The following is a 19873-nucleotide window of genomic DNA, read 5'->3' as shown; positions in this document are numbered from 1 at the left end:
AAGTACAGATACTATGTCAAAACGTTTACACTCTCACAACATACTTGAGTGAAAGTAAAACAGTAATTATTTTAATCATTTAAACTCCTGCAGTGCCACAGTCCAGGTACGAGGACAATCAGGACATTATTATATCAGGACAGAGAATGAATTTCTCTGACACCATACATGTCACATTTTTAAGTCTGGGTGTCCTGTAAAGAGCACATTCAGGGCTTTTCAGAGATGCCATTTGTTGCCTTGGTCTTTAAAAATGACAAAATTTAGCACTTATGAAACTTATGAAACCCCTTATGACACAAGTGGATAGGGAAAGAAATTACATATCAATATTCCTATGAATTATTAGATATTATGAAAATGTTGGCAATTATTACTCCCATTATTACACTTTATGTTGCTCCAAAAACACAATAATATATAAATTAGAGACCGTGATACATTGCATTTAATGGGGAAAAAGTATTTTAACCACATATAATTTTATAAAGTAAAATGGTATGTAAATTAATTCTATAATATATTTGGAGAATCATCTTTAAACAAAGTTTAAAGCTGATGGTAAACTGAAACCAATATGCAGAATATTTTCAGCTAAGATTATCAGTAGATCATTTTACAGTGGTTTGAGATTTGAATAGGCTTATAATGATTTTTAAACTAATAATCGAAACAAAACCTTGTTTACACTTAACTCAAGTTCATCTACAGTGATAGTTATTAAAAAACACATTACTAGTTGAAAGTGTCTGAAAGGGATAGTTCACCCAAAAAAGCCTGAACATTCTGTCGGCATTAAATCAGCCTTGTCATCTTTTAAAGGCTGACCTATACCCCACCTTTAAGAGTGTTGAGAAAGTGAATGGGCACCATATGTGTCAAGCTGTGTTCTACATAGCCTCATATCATTTCAGAAAATTTAAAACATGGACTTGTATGGACTATTTTTATGATGCTTTCTTGTTGATATATATACTGTTCATGATTTTTTGTTGTTGTTGTCATTTTTGGAACGTGGAAAGGGTTCTTATCTACTTCCATGATGGCTGGGAAAAGCATGAACATTCTTTAGTCTAGAACTTCTCTTTTTGTGACCCACTGAAGAAAGTCACACAGGTTTGGCATTACAAGACAATGGGGAAATTAAAACATTTGTATTTTTTTGTCAACTGTTCTTCTAAAAACTGCAACCTTATCAGTATACTAAAATACATTTCATTAGCTGTTTAAATAAAAGGAAACTTAAACTATGTAAGCGCATGATATATTGGCTTACTAGTTGGATCAAGATTTTTTTTTTTTAATATATATTTAAAATAAATTATAAATGATTTGTCACAGTGACATACTTTTCACTTTTAAGTGAAATTGTAACGTAATAGGAAAAAATACATGCATTCAGTTGTAACAGAGCAGTAAAGTACAGTTTTTATTTTAGTGAAGTGCTATTTCACATGGGTTTAATAATAATTTATAGTCCAGGGGGTTCTTAGAGTTCTTCATTAAAGGTACTTGATTATGCCTGGTTGAAACTATAAAAATAATAAATTCTAGTAATATACATCTTAAAAATCTCATGTTTTGTCCCTTTTATGGAAACGTTTTTTTAAATAAAGTTTTATAAATGTGTATGCTTGGACTTAGGAGAATATATTCACTATACTTCATGTAATATTCTTGAGGAAGTTATTATTATTTTAGCTGAACAGCCTATTTTTTGAAAGCCATGAACACATAATCAAAGAAATTGGAAAGTATAGGCTATAGGTACAAATCGTGAGCTTTTTGATGATGATCAGCCAGGCTTTCACAATATTAATCGTTCTTATAAATTGTTCCTTATAGAAATAGAAAAGATTGAGGGAAAATTGGAAAAGAAAATCATGCATGCAATTATCATTAACAACACGATAATATAATTTATCTTAAACATACACAAACAACATTTCATTATATATGAAATTAAATGTTGCATTGCTAATTGGCTTCATGTGAGCCTTTTTCTGCTTTGGAAAGTGATTTAGGGATTCTCAGTAGCAACATGTGTGTGTTAATTTGAGAGAACAACCATACAGATGTGTTGTATTTTCTTAGTTTTTGTATGATTTAATTTTTATTATTACTTATAATTATTTCATTAGTCATTTACTTAGTTGTCATTTGATTTATCATCTAGCCTATTCATCATTTTATTATTTGTTATGTTGTTTTCATCTTTTAGGCCTATATTGCTTTCTGTATAGCCTATTGTTTCCTTTCTATTGTTGTTTAATCCTATGATTGTGCGGTTTCCGTTTGTCTTTATGAATTAAGAGATAAGAGACTCAATTTGAAGGTTTTTAACACCACACGACGATGTTGTGAGTGAAGCAGTAATATTCCATTGTTTTCGCTGTGTTATAATACTTTTTTGTGTTTGTATTTGTCAGACTTCATCTGAGTATGAGCATTAGACATCCAGACTAAGTCTGAGCATTGAAGCATTGATACGCAAAATAAACTCTGTTCTTTTTATTATCATCACTTCGTCTCCAGCTTCTGGCAGGGATTGGACTTTCAGGTCGGATCTAATATCTGATATTCCTGTCGTGGAGATCTAACACGCAGTCATCATCAAGAGAAGAGTTTAATCACTAACTAAGCAGTTTAAAGTGTTAAGCACTTACAGATTTCACCTAAATTCACCCCTTGTTAAACAGCGCCCTCTCCTGCTAGACTTTGGGAAATTCCACGTTGATTACTCTTTATGCTTTTGCAAAACGGTATGGGTTGGGCAATATACACCGATCAGGCATAACATTATGACCTAATATTGTTTTAGTTCCCCTTTTGCTGCCAAAGCAGCCCTGACCCATCAATGCATGGACTCCACTATAAGGTATGCTGTGTGTTATCTGGCACCAAGATGTTAGCAGCAGATTCTTTATGTCCTAGTTGCAAGGTGGGGTCTCCATAGATCAGACTTGTTTGTTTAGCACATCCCACAGATGCTCGATTGGATTGAGGTCTGGGGAATTTGGAGGGCAAGTCAATACCTCACCTCAAACTTGTGCAAACCATTCCTGAATTTTTTTGTTTGTTTCGTGGCAGGACACATTATCCTGCTGAAAGAGGCCACGGCCACTAAGGAATACCGTTTCCATGAACGGGTGTACATGGTCTGCAACAATGCTTAGGAAGGTGGTACGTGTCAAAGTAACATCCACATGGATGGCAGGGCCCAAGGTTTCAAAGCAGAACATTGTACAAAGCATCACACTGCCTCCGCTGGCTTGCCTTCTTCCCATAGTGCATCCAGGTGCCATGTGTTCCCCAGGTAAGCGACGTACACACACCCGGCCATCCACATGATGCAAAAGAAAATGTGATTCATCAGACCAGGCCACTTTCTTCCATTGCTGTGGTCCAGTTCTGATGTTCACGTACATTGGCGCTTTCGGCTGTGAACAGGGGTAGCATGGGCACTGTGCAGTCTCATACGCAACAAAATGCAAAGCATTGTGTATTCTGACACCTTTCTATCAGAACCAGCATTTACTTCTTGAGCAATTGAGCATTAACTTCTTGAGCCCAGCCTTCGCTCCCCAAGTGCATCAATGAGCCTTGGCCGCCCATGACCCTGTCGCCGGTTCACCACTGTTCTTTCCTTGGACCAATTATGATAGATACTGACCACTGCAGACCGGGAACACCCCACAAGAGCTGCAGTTTTGGAGATGATCTGACCCTAGCCATCACAATTTGGCCATTGTCAAACTTGCTCAAATCCTTACATTTGCCCATTTTTCTACTTCTAACACATCAACTTGTGGACAAAATGTTCACTTGCTGCCAAATATATCATACCCACTAACATGATAAAGAGTTAATCAGTGTTATTCATTTCACGTATTGAAAAATCAACATTGTGCCCATAAATGGACTGCTTTTGAATGGTTGATTTGCAAGCTAACAAGCTTATTAATCACATAACTCACATTTGTCTAAATAAAGAGATAGATACAATACAAGACATGGGCACCTTCACCTTAGTTCTGACTGCAACAGTAAATGTTCACGTTTGTATGTTTCTTTCCCAGTAAAAGTCCCAACCTAGTTTATTTGAACCCGTCCCATTTCTAATTAATATGTTCTTATGGTTACCATTTTTGGCTATTTCTTATGGATCAGAAGTAGCCTGACAAGCCAGACCCACATCAAGATGTTTGGTCTGGAAACTCACCATTGACAGGGCTCAATCCGAGGGGTGGGATAAACGGTTGTCTTTCAAACTCCCTCTGAACGCGATAGGATAGTGCTACAACCAACCAGAGCAATGAAGGTGAAATGGAGCTCGTTGATAGCATAGACGGTTGATAGATTAAACATTCTCCGTATCTGGTCGGCAAAACTCGAACACATCTTCCCTTTTTAAGAATAACTCCAAGTCTTCCAGAGTCGCGGTCAAAGCTGATTCGAAAGACCGCCGTTCGCCAGTTTTTATGTTTACTAGAAGCACGCAAGCGCAGCCCGGACGTCGTTATGTGAAGCCCCGCCCACCGACTCTATACAGGATTCGATTGGCCCGACCAGTTTGGCGTTTACAGCTCAGAAGGGTATTGAGATTTGCTAGACGACACTCGGGGGCAGATTTGCTGCCGCTAGGGTGCGTCTAGATTTCTAGGCTAGATCAGAAGGCTGAATTATTTAACTGATAAGTAATTTATAGCGCTTTTCACAATCAATGTTATTTTGAAGCAGCTATGATATGTGATAGGCTATGTTATAGAATAAAATGCCTTAATGTTTTGACCGGACAAGTTAAAGGAAAAATACACATATTTTAATAATAAAACCTTTTCTAAGTTAACAATTCTATAAACTATCCAAATCAAACGAGCCAAATCAAATTTTGTTGCAATATTGTTCTGTTTAACACTGTGAAGCTGCTTTGAAACAATTGTCATTTTAAAAGCGCTATATAAATAAAGTTGATTGATTGATTGAAAACCTATCTACACCTAAGCGCTTAAATCTCTGATTTTGATTTGCTTACAGACATTCTGATGTCTTCTGTAATTGCTCACAAAGTGAAAACCATTATATTACATAGCATCTTTATTAACTTATCCATCATACATCTGAAACATATTATGGTACATTATTTAATCAGGACTTCAGGTATCCAAAATATTCTGTCATATTCAAAACTGATTTCCCTGTGGAAACCTTATGTGCTTGCAATGTATTTTTGACTCACAATGCTTTGTTATAGTTAGACCAGTTTATGTCTCAAAGCTAAGGGACAGGGAAATGATGCTTGTTGTGTGAAACATAATGCAAATTAAGACTTGCTAACAATGTTTGGGCGAACTTCTGCATTGTTTTTAGCAATATGAGAGAAGCGAATCATTTTCACTTGCCCTACACTTATACTGATGTCCCGCCACAAATATTCAGGAGAGAGAATTTTACTAGGTTTGTTATAAAGGAAATACTTGTTCAAGTGAGACTCCTCGTGCCATATCGCCTCAATGGAATTTGCGGCATCAATGTTCAGCTGTTTCCGGCAGGTTTTGGTGAGGTGGTGTACATCTGCCAATGAGCCACCAAATGCAGCAGCAGTGTAATAATAGTCACCTTCCCCAGCTGGAATGAATGCTTGAGACTCTTGTCTACGCTCATAAGTGAACTGATCCCTTGGATAATCAAAGAACCAAGGATGTAGCACACCAACCAGACGACCCAAAGTCTCCACCCCCCAGCGGCCATAGAACTTTGTATCCACGTCCAGGCAGAAAATATAGTTGGCTTTATTGACCAGTTCGTTCTCTATAAATTTTTCCAGTATTCCCATCCTGCCCATACTGATGTCCTGCCATCTGTCCAAACTCGGAACGCGCCGAACTGTCAAATGATGATTTTCACCCATCTTTACTTCAGGAACTGCTTCTGGTTGATCCGTAAACAAGTAGTAATGCACTCTAAATCCAACAAAGTAATTCTCCTCCGCTGACTCCAGAAAATCTTTGATAAAGCACGTGTATCTGAAAAAGAGTGAGGTACAGATATTACAATTTACATTTATTGTGTGTATGTAGGCTATATGTGTATATATATATATATATATATATACACACACATGTATATGTAATAATACCGAGAGATATGTAACTTTATTACTTTCCCAAAGCGAAGACAGTGGTCGCTATAGTGATGTTTTGTTGTTTGTAGATAGAGTCGATCAGACTGGAGTCAAAGGTTCCCTCCCAAACAACTGGGGCTAACCACGGTGTCACAGAAACAACGTCTGTCCAACTGTGTATTAAACACACACACACACACACACACACACACACACACACACACACACACACACACACACACACACACACACACACACACACACACACACACACACACACACACACACACACACACACACACACACACACACACACACACACACACACACACACACACTTAAATCAAACATTGGTGTGGTAAACAAATAAATATTTTCAGCATTTTGTATTCTGAAAGTAGGCTACATAGGCTATATGAAGGGAGAAAATAATAGTCTAGAAATCTAGACGCACCCTAGCGCGGCAAATTTAATCTGCCCGCGAGTGTCGTCTAGCAACTCTCAATACTCTTCTGAGCTGTAATTGCCTAACTCTTGCCGGGCCAATCACATCGTGTATAGAGTCAGTGGGCGGGGCCATAATGACGACGGCTGAGTTGCCTTTGCGTGCTTCTAGTAAACACAGAAACTGGCGAACGGCGGTCTTTCGAATCAGCTTTGACCGCGACTCTGGAAGACTTGGAGTTGAGCTTTTCTCTGAGAAAAGAACAAAGAACGGCACTGAAGTCATTCTTAAAAAGGGAAGATGTGTTCGGAGTTTTGCCGATACGGCGAATTTTTAATCTATCAACGAGCTCTGTTTCACCTTCATTGCTCTGGTTGGTTGTAGCACTATCCTATCGCGTGCAGAGGGAGTTTGAAAGACAACCGTTAACCCCGCCCCTCAGATTGAGCTCTGTCTATGGTGAGTTTCCAGACCAAACATCTTGATGTGGGTCTGGCTTGTCAGGCTAAGAAAATAATTGATATTACAAAAATAAAACAAAACGTGATTTTAAAAAGTGTAAAACTCCCTCGCAAGACGCCAAATCTCTCTTGCCTCTCCTGAGCCCAATGGCTTTCAACAGAATTATTTTAAAACTCCACCGCACACCACTGGTAAGGGTATTAAACAGTGCACATGTGCGCATGAGCTTTTTATGTATACATTGAAAAGAGATTTATTTAATGCGTGTAAGTACTTACATTAATTGATCTGTTTGTTGATTTATGCTAACCAAAACACAATTATGCAGAAATGGACTGTATAACTGGAATAACATAGGTGGGGTTTTGTGTAGTCAAACAACAGTGTTTATACATGACACACAACGCTGCATAATAAGCATACACGTTTTGATGCAGAACGAAACCGAGCTACAAATGTATTATCTGTTTGTCTGACATGCACAAATAAACATCTGACTTTTTAATGAAACAAATGATTTTATTCAGATTGAAACTGAATGTTTAATGTACATATAAATGCATATGCAGGAGGCTACTTACCTAAACCAACTGGAAGTGTAGCCCAAGAAAATGAGCCTATAAGAGAAAACATTATCCTGTGAACGAGATCATTTGGAAATGTGTGTCGACACCCACAAACTCTTTTAAGTTTTTTTCTTGTCAATGTTCTGTAGAAGGAACGCTTAACCTTTGAAGCTCAAACTAAATATTAGCCTACATGCAGATCCAATCTTCTTGAATGGAGAAATCAGGAAATCTATAAAATAATTGTGAAATAAAAGTATGAAAAATTATGCTTCAGGCTGGTCAGCTCATCAAACAGGCGGCAGGCTCTTTTAAAAGGACATCCATTCCATTTTGGTGTCGTCTTTGGATTTTGTATGTGTAACTATAGCACACAATTTGTGTCTGTAAAACTTTTAAATGTTTGGCACATTCCACGAATATTGTACAATTTAGAGTCTATTTATATTACCTACATAAAACTACACATAATATTTAAGATCAAATTGTTTATAGGTTACATACACACATGACAGTGGGCATGAAAAAATGACCTTCAACAGTAGTAGAAAAATAAATGAAATTAAAGCTGCAAGCAGCGATGAAAGGGCCCTTACACGCGGGAGCACCGCCACCCGGTGGCCTCAGCAAAGCGAATAGTGAGCAAGATGCATTTAAGGGGGCAAATATAGGAGAAATTCAGCAAAGTCATTTTAATGTGCCACACTTCCTTCTGCCAGTAGGTGGTGCTTTGACTATAACTGAATATTGCCATGTAATGTCTTCAGGCCAGGACTATTGTAAAACATGAAGTTTGGGGCAGATCGGACATGCCTGAGTTACAGCAACTTCCTGTTTCACGCCGTAAATTGAAAATGTTAGCACTTTATTCGTTTTTGATGTGTTTCTAGCATGTTTGGTACTTCATGGCATATTTAAATGAGTTTCTTGGACTGAATTGTAAAGCATGTCTTTTTCTGTTGCTAGCATGTGGCGCTATGACTAACTGGACATTGGCATGTAGATGTCTTCTGGTCAGGATTCTAAACAAATGTGAAGTTTGGGGCAGATCGGACATTGTATGCCTGATGTTTACAACAGCTTTCTCTTTCATGGCGAAACATCAGACTTTGTCAGGCCGCCACGGAAACTTCAGCGAAAACTCAAGATCTTCGCAATTTAACATCACCAAGTCCTTAAGATTAGACTGACCAAACATGATGTTTATGTGGTTAAATCACTATGAGGAGTTAATCAAAGTGTAAAATATGGGATTTTCTGTTGCCCACAGGTGGCGGTATGACTGTAACTGATTATTCGTGTGTAGATTTCTTCAGGTCAGGACTCTAATAAAACATGTGAAGTTTGGGGCAGGACATTGTATGCCACGGAAATGCCCTTCAAGGAAAACTTAAGATCTTCTCAATTTAATATCACAAAGGCCTTTAGATTAGACTGACCAAATATGATGTTGATCTGATTAATTCTCTAAGAGGACTTCATAAAAAGAACAACATCTGGAAAACTGACTTTTTTGTAGGTACTGGGCTTTTACATGTGTCTATTTTCATACTTGTACTCAAAAACGTAGCTTGAACGGTGCTTAATTGAAATTGTATAGGTGCCGCTATCGAACCTAAATCTGAAACTCATATCAGATGTAAATTTTCACCACTTTTGACACATCTTTAGGCCCTCAAAAATGTTATTAATTTGGGAGAATTTAACCATTAAAATGGCAAGACCATAAAAATATATCAGAAAATCAATGTATTGTTATTTTCCGTCTTCTTAGGGCACAACTAATTCAATTTCATGATACACCATGATAAAGAATGTTTAAGTTATGAGAGAAAACATTTAGATAATATGTAACTAAAGTGTAGCTATTTTCAATGAATTTATACCCCAAACTGGCAATTTATCCTCTGGGATACAAACATTTACAGACAGATAATTAAAAATAAAAAAATGTAATTCATTAACATTTCAACATAAACCTAATAAGCTAATACTTAACAACAACTTTTGAAACATGCCCCCTCTAAATGTTGTAAATATGTTAAATATATCTACTTTTATCTTAAAGTGAGTAGATTTGCTACTAAGCGGTTGTTTTTAAATGTTACCTGTGAGCTATACAAAGAATGTATGCACAAAAGAATGTACACTTTCCCCGCCTCTCAAATGTTTGTATCCCCAGGATACGTTGCTCTTATTTAGGATTAAACCAACATGCACATACAGTCTATAGAAAAAAAAGCATTTTCCCTCATTGATCAAAGAATAACTATCAAACTATCTTTATGAAAAAAATAAGTACATAAATAAAAAAATAGAAAAATGCTTTAAGCATTATTTCTAAACAAACTGAGTTAGTCACTAATTTCACAATGTATGAAAATGACATTTTGTAAACAGATTTAAACGAGTGTGAGAAAACAAGTGCTACAGATTTACAAAAAGTTTTTACATACCCACTCAGAGATAAGCCAACAGACATGCCAAAAAGGAAGATATTATAACTCTGACGGAGTCGCATTGTTGTCGGAGCAGCTGGGTCTTGTTTCTGAATTCACTTGATGGATTGATCTGGAAAATGAGAGTGAAAATATCAGAAGAGTTTGATTTCATGTTGTGGGAGAGACTTGAATGTCAAACACAAATCTGGGAGCTTTACAGATACAAATATTACAACTAATTAAAAACTGACATACTGCATCAGTAAACGAGTGATTCACATTCTTCAGCGTATTTTCCTTTTAAGCATGTTTCTGCATGCTTGCAGTATGGAGCAGATGTTGAAAAAAAACACACACAAAAAACACAGCACAACCATACAGAGTAGGCCCCAATATCGCAAAGTTGAAGAACAGGTTCTGTATGTGAGAAATCTTTTCTTTGAACCACCCTAATGCTTCACCACAAATGGCCCTTACAAAAAAATAAGTACTTAATTTTATAAAGTATAGGGTAAAACAAGGCTTAAGGCACACCTTAAGAAAAAACGTGCTTTTCACTACTCCAAAAGTGTATGACTGCAGAAAAAATATATATGTTTGTATTGAACATTGATGGAGCAAAATGTTTTGTGTGAAAATATATTATAAAAGTGGTTCATTAAATAAATGTATGAGGTGAAGAGGGGGTCTTTTACCCAACAGAAAAGGCTCATGGGGCAAAAGGCACATATCTACAAATACAGTGAGGAAAATAAGTATTTGAACACCCTGCTATTTTGCAAGTTCTCCCACTTAGAAATCATGGAGGGGTCTGAAATTGTCAACGTAGGTGCATGTCCACTGTGAGAGACATAATCTAAAAAAATCCAGAAATCACACATTTATTTGTATGATACAGCTGCAAATAAGTACTTGAACACCTGAGAAAATCAATATTAATATTTGGTACAGTAGCATTTGTTTGCAATTACAGAGGTCAAACGTTTCCTGTAGTTTTTCACACACTGCAGGAGGGATTTTGGCCCACTCCTCCACACAGATCTTCTCTAGATCAGTCAGGTTCCTGGCCTGTCGCTGAGAAACACAGAGTTTGAGCTCCATCCAAAGATTCTCTATTGGGTTTAGGTCTGGAGACTGGCTAGGCCACACCAGAGCCTTGATATGCTTCTTACAGAGCCACTCCTTTGTTATCCTGGCTGTGTGCTTCGGGTCATTGACATGTTGGAAGACCCAGCTTTGACCCATCTTCAATGCTCTAACTGAGGAAGGAGGTTTTTCCCCAAAATCTCGCAATACATGGCCCTGGTCATCCTCTTATTAATACATTGCAGTCGCCCTGCCCCATGTGCAGAAAAACACCTCCGAAGCATGATGCTACCACCACCATGCTTCACAGTAGGGATGGTGTTCTTGGGATGATACTCCTCATTCTTCTTCCTCCAAACACGTTTAGTGGAATTATGACCAAAAAGTTCTATTTTGGTCTCGTCTGACCACATGACTTTCTCCCATGACTCCTCTGGATCATCCAAGTGGTCATTGGCAAACTTAAGATGGGCCTGGACATGTGCTGGTTTAAGCAGGGGAATCTTCCGTGATATGCATGATTTCAAACCATGACGTGTTAGTATATTACCAACAGTAACCTTGAAAACGGTGGTCCAAGCTCTTTTCAGGTCATTGACCAGCTCCTCCCGTGTAGGTCTGGGCTGATTTCTCACCTTTCTTAGGATCATTGAGACCCCACAAGGTGAGATCTTGCATGGAGCCCCAGTCCGAGGGAGATTGACAGTCACGTTTAGCTTCTTCCATTTTCTAATGATTGCTCTAACCAGGGCCGGCATTTGCTATAGGCGAGCTAGGTGGTTGCCTAGGGTGACAATTGTGTTAGGGGCACGAGCGCGGTCTAGTGCCGCCCATTACTTCCCATTAAGCATAGAATCGGAAAGCGAAATACAACATAATGTTTATTAAACATGATCATCATAGGGCGCCCCCTCAACAACATGTTAATTACATATCAACCTGATTATTAGATTCAATTGATGGTGATTATTGATTATTGGTTCAGGCATTAGGTCAGGCAAGTGCTCATCTTGCGCGTTCATCAAAAATGAGGCGTCTAAACCCGCGGATGCACAGGGACAGAAAAAGAGAAAGAAACAAAGGAAGAAAACCGAAAGAAAGCTTAGTATAGGCAGAACTCCATCTCACCTAGGGCAACCAAAGAGCTAGAGCCGGCCCTGGCTTTAACAGTGGACCTTTCTTTCACCAAGCTGCTTGGCAATTTCCCTGTAGCCCTTTCCAGCCTTGTTGAGGTGTACAATTTTGTTTCTAGTGTCTAGTGTTGGACAGCTCTTTGGTCCTGGCCATGTTAGTAGTTGGATTCTTACTGATTGTATGGGGTGGACAGGTGTCTTTATGCAGCTAATGACCTCAAACGGTCAGAATTCTAGCTGATAGACAGGTGTTCAAATACTTAATTGCAGCTATATCATAGATAAATAGTTAAAAAATCATGTGATTTCTGGATTTAGTTTTTTAGATTATGTCTCTCACAGTGGACATGCACCTACGATGACAATTTCAGACCCCTCCATGATTTCTAAGTGGGAGTACTTGCAAAATAGCAGGGTGTTCAAATACTTATTTTCCTCAATGTAGCTACTTTAGCTAAAATACTATTTTTGAAATAATGTCTAAGTTAATACTTGCTCAAAACAATCATTCTTTTTCAAATTAGTTTTTTAAAGTATCAAAAAATAATTTTGATAAATAATTTGTTTTTGTTGAATAAATATTCATCCCTTTGCCCCAACAGCAAATGCACTTTTTACCCCAAATACCATACTTGTTTATATTCTTCCGTTACTGAAAAAAACATTGTTTTAATTACTTTTAACAAAGTAATAAATATCATCAAGAACGGTCTCAAAATATAAACATTAATTTTATTGATTCTAATTTGCTACTTAAATGTAAAATATTTTAAAGTAAATATTAGAGCAAATTAGCGCAGAATCAACTTTCTGTTTGCAGCCTGCAATCAAATAAAATGTCAGACAAATTTCCATGTTCATCTTGAAAAGGGGATGTTTTGCGACATCTTTTTGTGCCATCTGGGTTTAGAGAAAAATAAAATCAAAGGCAGCTTTCCCTGTTCAAATATCATTAAAATATATTTTAAAGTATGTGGTAAGCATACCAAAATCAAGGTACTTAAAGTATACTGGTAAGTGTACTTTTTCAATACTTGGGACTAAATTGGCCACTGCTAGTTTAGTACTGCAAGTAAATTTGTAAGTAGGGCTGCACGATTTGGGGAAAATATATAATTGCGATTATTCTGGGTAACATTGCGATTGCGATTTAAAATGCGATTATTGTTATTATATTTTTTTGTGTGTATATAACATTTTATGTTTTTATATTAATGTGACTAATAATAATAATTATGATTATTATTACTGGTAAAAATATTTTTAAAAATAAGATATATTACCATTACAATAACATTTTCATAATTACAAAAAAAAAAAAAAAGAGTATGTCAGAATAAATATAACAATATAATACTAATACTAGTTATTATTATTTTTGTAATATTTTACAGAAAACTTATTGTACAGGTGTGTGTGTGTGTGTGTGTTGTTGTTGTTTATCTGTGATATCAATTTCTTAAAGTCTGTCTTTAATATGAAATATGAACCTCTTGTGCATCCACTGGGGGGGGGGGGGGGGGGGGGAAGGAGAAACTCCTGTACATTGAAGAAAAACATGGATTGTACAATAAATTTATCATTTCTTTAAGTTTATTAAGTTTTAAAATGTATTAAGTATTATTTTTTATATATATATATTTTTTTTAAATTATTGATTACCCAAAAGTTTTTAATTCATACTGAAAGCCAGAGAGCGCCCTCGAGCGGAAAACGCCACATTTGCCTCAGAGAAGTAATTGACGTTAGTTTTCAGGAAATTCCTGAAGCGACGCTAACGCGGTGTAAACAGAAGATAGAGACTCTTTGATTAAACATGACGACAATAAACACGACTGCAGCAAAATATGGTGTATTTGAGTTCTTCAAGCCGTCAAGGGTATTTTCATTTTCATTATAATGCAGTGCTGATTGGCATAGAATACTATAAAATAATGCATCGTCTGCCTCACTCTGTGATGAGAAGATACATCACCTTACAAACACTCGACTGACGATATGAAGTGAGGTAAAACATGTTATTAAATGTCTTTTGTTTAGGTTTATGGTTGCTTTACTAGTTTGTGAAGATGTTTGACTCGTATTGCTTTTTCAAACGCGCGTTATAAGCGACTCAAACTCGCAGTCTTTCAGACGGAGCAGCGTTTATCACAGAGCAGCTCTTGGCTAACACACTGGGCATTTATTTATTTAATGCTGATTCTGCGCTGCCTCCTGATTCTGCGCCGACTCCTGCGCTGCCTCCTGATTCTGCGCCACCTGCTGATTCTGCGCTGCCTCCTGATTCTGCGCCACCTGCTAATTCTGCGCCACCTGCTGATTCTGCGCCGACTGCTGATTCTGCGCCGACTGCTGATTCTGCGCCACCTGCTGATTCTGCGCTGCCTCCTGATTCTGCGCTGCCGACTGCTGATTCTGCGCCACCTGCTGATTCTGCGCCGACTGCTGATTCTGCACCGACTGCTGATTCTGCGCCACCTGCTGATTCTGCGCTGCCGACTGCTGATTCTGCGCCACCTGCTAATTCTGCGCTGCCGACTGCTGATTCTGCGCCACCTGCTGATTCTGCGCCGACTGCTGATTCTGCGCCACCTGCTAATTCTGCGCCACCTGCTGATTCTGCGCTGCCTCCTGATTCTGCGCTGCCGACTGCTGATTCTGCGCCGACTGCTGATTCTGCGCCGACTGCTGATTCTGCGCTGCCTCCTGATTCTGCGCCGACTGCTGATTCTGCGCTGTCTGCTGATTCTGCGCCGACTGCTGATTCTGCGCCGACTGCTGATTCTGCGCCTCCTGCTGATTCTGCGCTGCCTCCTGATTCTGCGCCGACTGCTGATTCTGCGCCGACTGCTGATTCTGCGCCGACTGCTGATTCTGCGCCACCTACTGATTCTGCGCTGCCTCCTGATTCTGCGCCGACTGCTGATTCTGCGCCGTCTGCTGATTCTGCGCCGACTGCTGATTCTGCGCCGACTCCTGACTTCTGATTCTGCGCCGACTCCTGACTTCTGATTCTGCGCCGACTCCTGATTCTGCGCCGACTCCTGCGCTGCCTCCTGATTCTGCGCCACCTGCTGATTCTGCGCCACCTGCTGATTCTGCGCCGCCTCCTGATTCAGCGCCGCCTCCTGATTCAGCGCCGCCTCCTGATTCAGCGCCGCCTCCTGATTCAGCGCCGCCTCCTGATTCAGCGCCGCCTGCTGATTCTGCGCCGCCTGCTGATTCTGCGCCGCCTGCTGATTCTGCGCCGCCTCCTGATTCTGCGCCGCCTCCTGATTCTGCGCCGCCTCCTGATTCTGCGCCGCCTCCTGATTCATTGCCGCCTCCTGATTCAGCGCCGCCTCCTGATTCAGCGCTGCCTGCTGATTCTGCGCTGCCTGCTGATTTGGTCTTGCCTTCTTATCCTCTGTTGCATCCTGATCCTGCATTGCTTGGCAATTCTGTGCTGTATGTTGTGCTGCCTTCTGCTCCTACTTTGCTACCTGCCCGTATGTTGAATGTGGCTGCTTCTCTTTTTGGTGATGGAGAAACAAAGTCTGTATTCCAGGAGTCGTGGGCTGTGGCACATAATGGACTGACTGAGGGACATTTCCTGCAGGCCAGGAAGTTACCAGCCCGGTTGTTGGATTATGAGTTATCTGCTTGACTCGATGACAGGTGCCTTTTGTCTAGGAGTGTGTAGCAGGAAATCATCGGAATGTGGTTATGTTTAACATACACACCCCCCTCAATGAATGTGAATGGGTGTTCTTTAATGAAATGAATGTGCACAGGTGATGTGTGTGAACCCTGATTATTAAGGAATGCTTGATTACTGCTTAGAATGGCTGGGCGAGTTTTATGTGCCAAGAGATTTCAATTGTGGGGAAATGATAAATGGCCGCTCGAGAAAATAAGTCAGGGGTATAACTGCTGGCTAGGAGAGCTCCTAAAGGGCGCAACGAGAACTGTCAAGTAATCCCGAAACTGAGCTGTGGATGATGCTGAACCTAAAAGACTGATTTGTTCTACTGAGGAATATAACCCTTAAATGCATGACTGTTTCGCTAAAGATTCTTACATATTCGGGTTGTTAGCGACCCGGATCTATATTTAACATGGATAGACCTCTACCTGTCATGATAACATATAAAACTCCTGATGTTAGAGTAACACTTACAGAAGAATAAAATAAAACCTATTTCGTTACCTTTTGGAGCTAGGAAGGATCCATCATCATCTGTCCTCATCAGAGTTCGTTTACCAGTATATTCAGTATCTGCCTCATATTCGCGATCTCGAGCATATTCTCCAAACTAATTTTCAGCGTCTTCAAAATCAATATTTTGATCACTGACAGCTTCTTGACCACATCCATCATCAAGAGACAGTGACACTAATATTTGATTGTGTTTAGTACTTGCTCTCTGCAGTAAATCACTAAGCCATTTCAAGTTTTGCAGATTAGAATTATTATTGTTTCGTTTTCTGTCCGAGGTAACTATGAGTGAAATGTCACTTCATCATTGCGTATCAGACATAGCCACCTTGTGGAATAAAGGAGAATTGCGCCCTATTTCGTCATTATAGATTAATTTATCATTGTGCAAAAAAATAAATAAACGTACAATCCTACACACCTCGGGTCATTAGCGACCCTATACAATTTTGACAAAAACTAGGGAAAAAACAGGCATTTAATTATAATTCTATTATTTTTTTTCTTGTTATATTGTTTAAAATGGATTGATTGAGGAATACTAAGAAGGTTGATGCCTAACAACCCTATAAATTGTCCCTAGGATGTAATGCTTTGTTTTTGCCTTATTTGGAAGAGTCATGAATATTAATGTTGAGCCATGCTGTGATTAGCTTATTTCAGCAGCACCAGCACAGCTCAGCTGTTCAGCTCATGAGTCCTGACCGTCCTGACAGAACAAAGACCGACTGAATAATACTTAAAGCAGAACATCTCAAATGGACATTGATAAAATACAGCTTACTTGTCTATTTGGTGTTTTCAGATCATCCGCGCATGAGAAAGAGCTTGCGTTTGTGGTTGCCAGATTTCAGTAATTAAATCCCCCAAACAGAGCTTTTCTGTGGAAAAAACCTGTATACTATCCGGTGTTTTACCTAAACATGTTCAATCTGGCAACCATATGCATGCGAGCTCTCTTTTGCACGTGGATAATCTGAAAACCGCATTTCAGCAATCTTCATTTGAGATGTTCTGCTTAAAGTGTCATTCAGTCGACATTTTAAGACTTGTCTTTTTCGTCAACGATATTGCATGTTTATATAACGTTAGTCACAATGTAGGCTAACGTTACGCAGTAACTGTGATGTACTCTGAACAAGCATGCGAAAACATCATAGGCTTACTTCAGATCTCAAAAATATAATTTATATTTTTACATAAGTTACTTTGTTTGTATTTAGTAATACAAATTAATATTAACCTTTGTCATTAGACACACTGTTTAGTTTTGTATGGTACTTGGAGTTTCCTATTGTTACTGTACTAGCATCTTGCGGTCCCTCTAAGAAACGGTCCCTCGGTCCCAACGGTCCCAATGCGGTCCCTCTAAGAAACTTTCAGTTTAATCAGAAATTGTTTAAACAGTCAATAAGTGGATAAATCACTACTTACTGCTTGCAGGAATACAGTTGCCCCTTTCTTCAGTTTAAGACGCTGAGCGAAGCTTGCTTATAATGGGCCGAACAAACGAACGATTTGTTTTGGTATCCGATTATAATAAACCTCAACCATGACTGTTGACATATGAAAAGTCCTCTCCTGCACAGCCTGGATCATAATGTGTGTCCGAGCTGCAGTTTTTGCTATCCTCAAGTGTCGTTTGATTATTCGGCTTCATCAGTTCCGCCTGACAATAAATGGACAGATGCAAATGTTGGGGGCGTGCATATAAATGATCCCCAACGCTTGCATCACGGTTGGGTTTATGTTAAGAAACTCTTTTTTTTCTGTGGTGTTTTTGATTCACGAGATTTACATAAGAAGTAGGAGGCAATCGTTTTTGAGAATCACAGTATGTGATGTCCTGAACTCTTATTATTTCGCTATGGCAAGGTTAATTCAATTTTTCATTCTAGGGCACCTTTAAAAAGCTTCTCAATCAATATAGTAAACACAACTACAAGCCAAGTATACTTAGAATACTTAATTATATTTTGAGTATCTCAATCCAATAATATAAGCTTTGAGTCAATATAGGCTATAATTGCAAATATAAGCAGGCTTATGTTTCTGAGAAGTACACTGCAAAAAAATACTCTTCTTACTTAGTAATTTTGTCTTGTTTCTAGTCTAAATATAAAAAAATCTTAAATCAAGATACTATTTTTTTTAAAAGTTTAAGTGTGCTATTATGCAAAAAAATGCTCTTCTTATTTAGTATTTGTTTTCTTGTTTCCAGTCCAAATATATATCGTTCTAGTAATAATTTACTAGATAAGTAAAATGACATAAGAAATTTATAAAAACAAATAATCTTATTTCTGATTGAAATCTTGTTTCTTGTTTCCGTCCCAAACAGAAATAAGATTATTTTTCTCACCCCATTGGCAGATAATTTTGCATGTTTTAAGCAAAAACTCACTTCATTTATAAAGAAGCAAAAATATCTTATGTAATTTTACTTATCAAGGATAAATTAATCTTGATTTAAGAAACAAGAAAAAAAAAAAACTAAATAAGAAGAGCATTTTTTTGCAGTGTAGACTTTACTGTCTTAATTTTAGTTAAACACTAATAGCACACAAACCTATTTTTTGTAATGTAAGGAAGGCCCTATGTTAACATAAATTAAAAACGAATCTAGCCTATTCTAAAAACATATTAAACAGGTGTAGCAGATGTTCCGTTTGAAATAATATTGAGATTGATGCACACAACACGATGAGATTGATTTGCTGCTAAAATGTTAAGTCCCAACGGCAGGGTTTTAGTTTTAATTCCATTTTTGAGCACGTTTGCAGTCGATTTTGTGCTGGAATATTTGGGACCTGGCAACCGTTCTCTGTTCGTTTTATGTAGCCGAATTTAATCACTATTTTGAATGACAGGTGCATTTCTTGCTGCTATAAGAGGAAACATGTAAAGTTTACTGTGTAACTGTCTTAAGCGACGACATTTCAACAAAGATCTACTGTAGGCTACTTGGCGTCAGTGCACAGCCTATCAAAACAATCACAGTTCAAATCACATCGTTAAATTCAGCCACACATTCCTAACGTTGGGAACCATCGAATAGCTGATATGCATTTTCTTTAGCTACAACAAGTGATTATCTTAAGCGACATCTTAATATTTTCGTGCTGCACGTTTCTACAATAGTAACCCCAGCCAGCAACTTCATTAGCCTACCTGAACCGATTTTTGACAAGACGATGACGTATGTCGTGGGAACAGGAATTTTTGCCTCATTTTATCTTTTCACAAGTTGGTGGTCTTCAATTCATTTTGCTCTGTGACTGGCATAAAAAAAAAAGTGGATAAACACTGGAATTGAATCTTATAAACAACTTCTCTCCACACGTGTTTATCTGGAATAGGCTATAAGCCCATTTCGTATAAATGTCTTTCTTTATTTCTTATGAATTGGGTTTGTAAT

General features: G+C 38.3%; 1 protein-coding gene across 3 annotated transcripts; it reads right to left on the bottom strand.

Annotated features, from left to right (window-relative positions):
* Positions 1-5105: 5105 nt before the first annotated feature.
* On the bottom strand, positions 5106-19750 carry gbgt1l1 (globoside alpha-1,3-N-acetylgalactosaminyltransferase 1, like 1). 3 transcript variants are annotated; one of them, XM_067440219.1, is made up of 5 exons: positions 19627-19750; positions 10054-10168; positions 7613-7648; positions 6163-6297; positions 5106-6026 (listed from the first exon to the last, which is right to left on the bottom strand). In XM_067440219.1, the coding sequence occupies exons 2-5, from the start codon at positions 10116-10118 to the stop codon at positions 5324-5326; spliced, it is 939 nt and encodes a 312-aa protein (XP_067296320.1). In that variant the 5' UTR covers positions 10119-10168; positions 19627-19750; the 3' UTR covers positions 5106-5323. The 3 variants fall into 3 exon arrangements, with proteins under 3 accessions (XP_067296320.1, XP_067296321.1, XP_067296322.1); XM_067440220.1 differs by lacking the exon at positions 19627-19750 and adding an exon at positions 17890-17929; XM_067440221.1 differs by lacking the exon at positions 19627-19750 and adding an exon at positions 10294-10318.
* Positions 19751-19873: the final 123 nt, after the last annotated feature.

This window comes from Pseudorasbora parva, chromosome 3 (genome assembly GCF_024679245.1).
Source record: "Pseudorasbora parva isolate DD20220531a chromosome 3, ASM2467924v1, whole genome shotgun sequence".
Taxonomy (NCBI): Eukaryota; Metazoa; Chordata; class Actinopteri; order Cypriniformes; family Gobionidae; genus Pseudorasbora; species Pseudorasbora parva.
This window is presented reverse-complemented; position numbering and strand designations above follow the sequence as displayed.

What these genes read in the sequence shown, in the direction of transcription:
- gbgt1l1 (XM_067440219.1), bottom strand. Translation starts at nt 10,118, where the DNA reads ATGCGACTCCGTCAGAGTTATAATATCTTCCTTTTTGGCATGTCTGTT. An exon ending in GTTGGCTTATCTCTGAGTGG is followed by an intron (nt 7,649 to 10,053) that starts GTATGTAAAAAC and finishes TTTCTCTTATAG; the next exon opens with GCTCATTTTCTTGGGCTACA. An exon ending in TACACTTCCAGTTGGTTTAG is followed by an intron (nt 6,298 to 7,612) that starts GTAAGTAGCCTC and finishes TTTAATACACAG; the next exon opens with TTGGACAGACGTTGTTTCTG.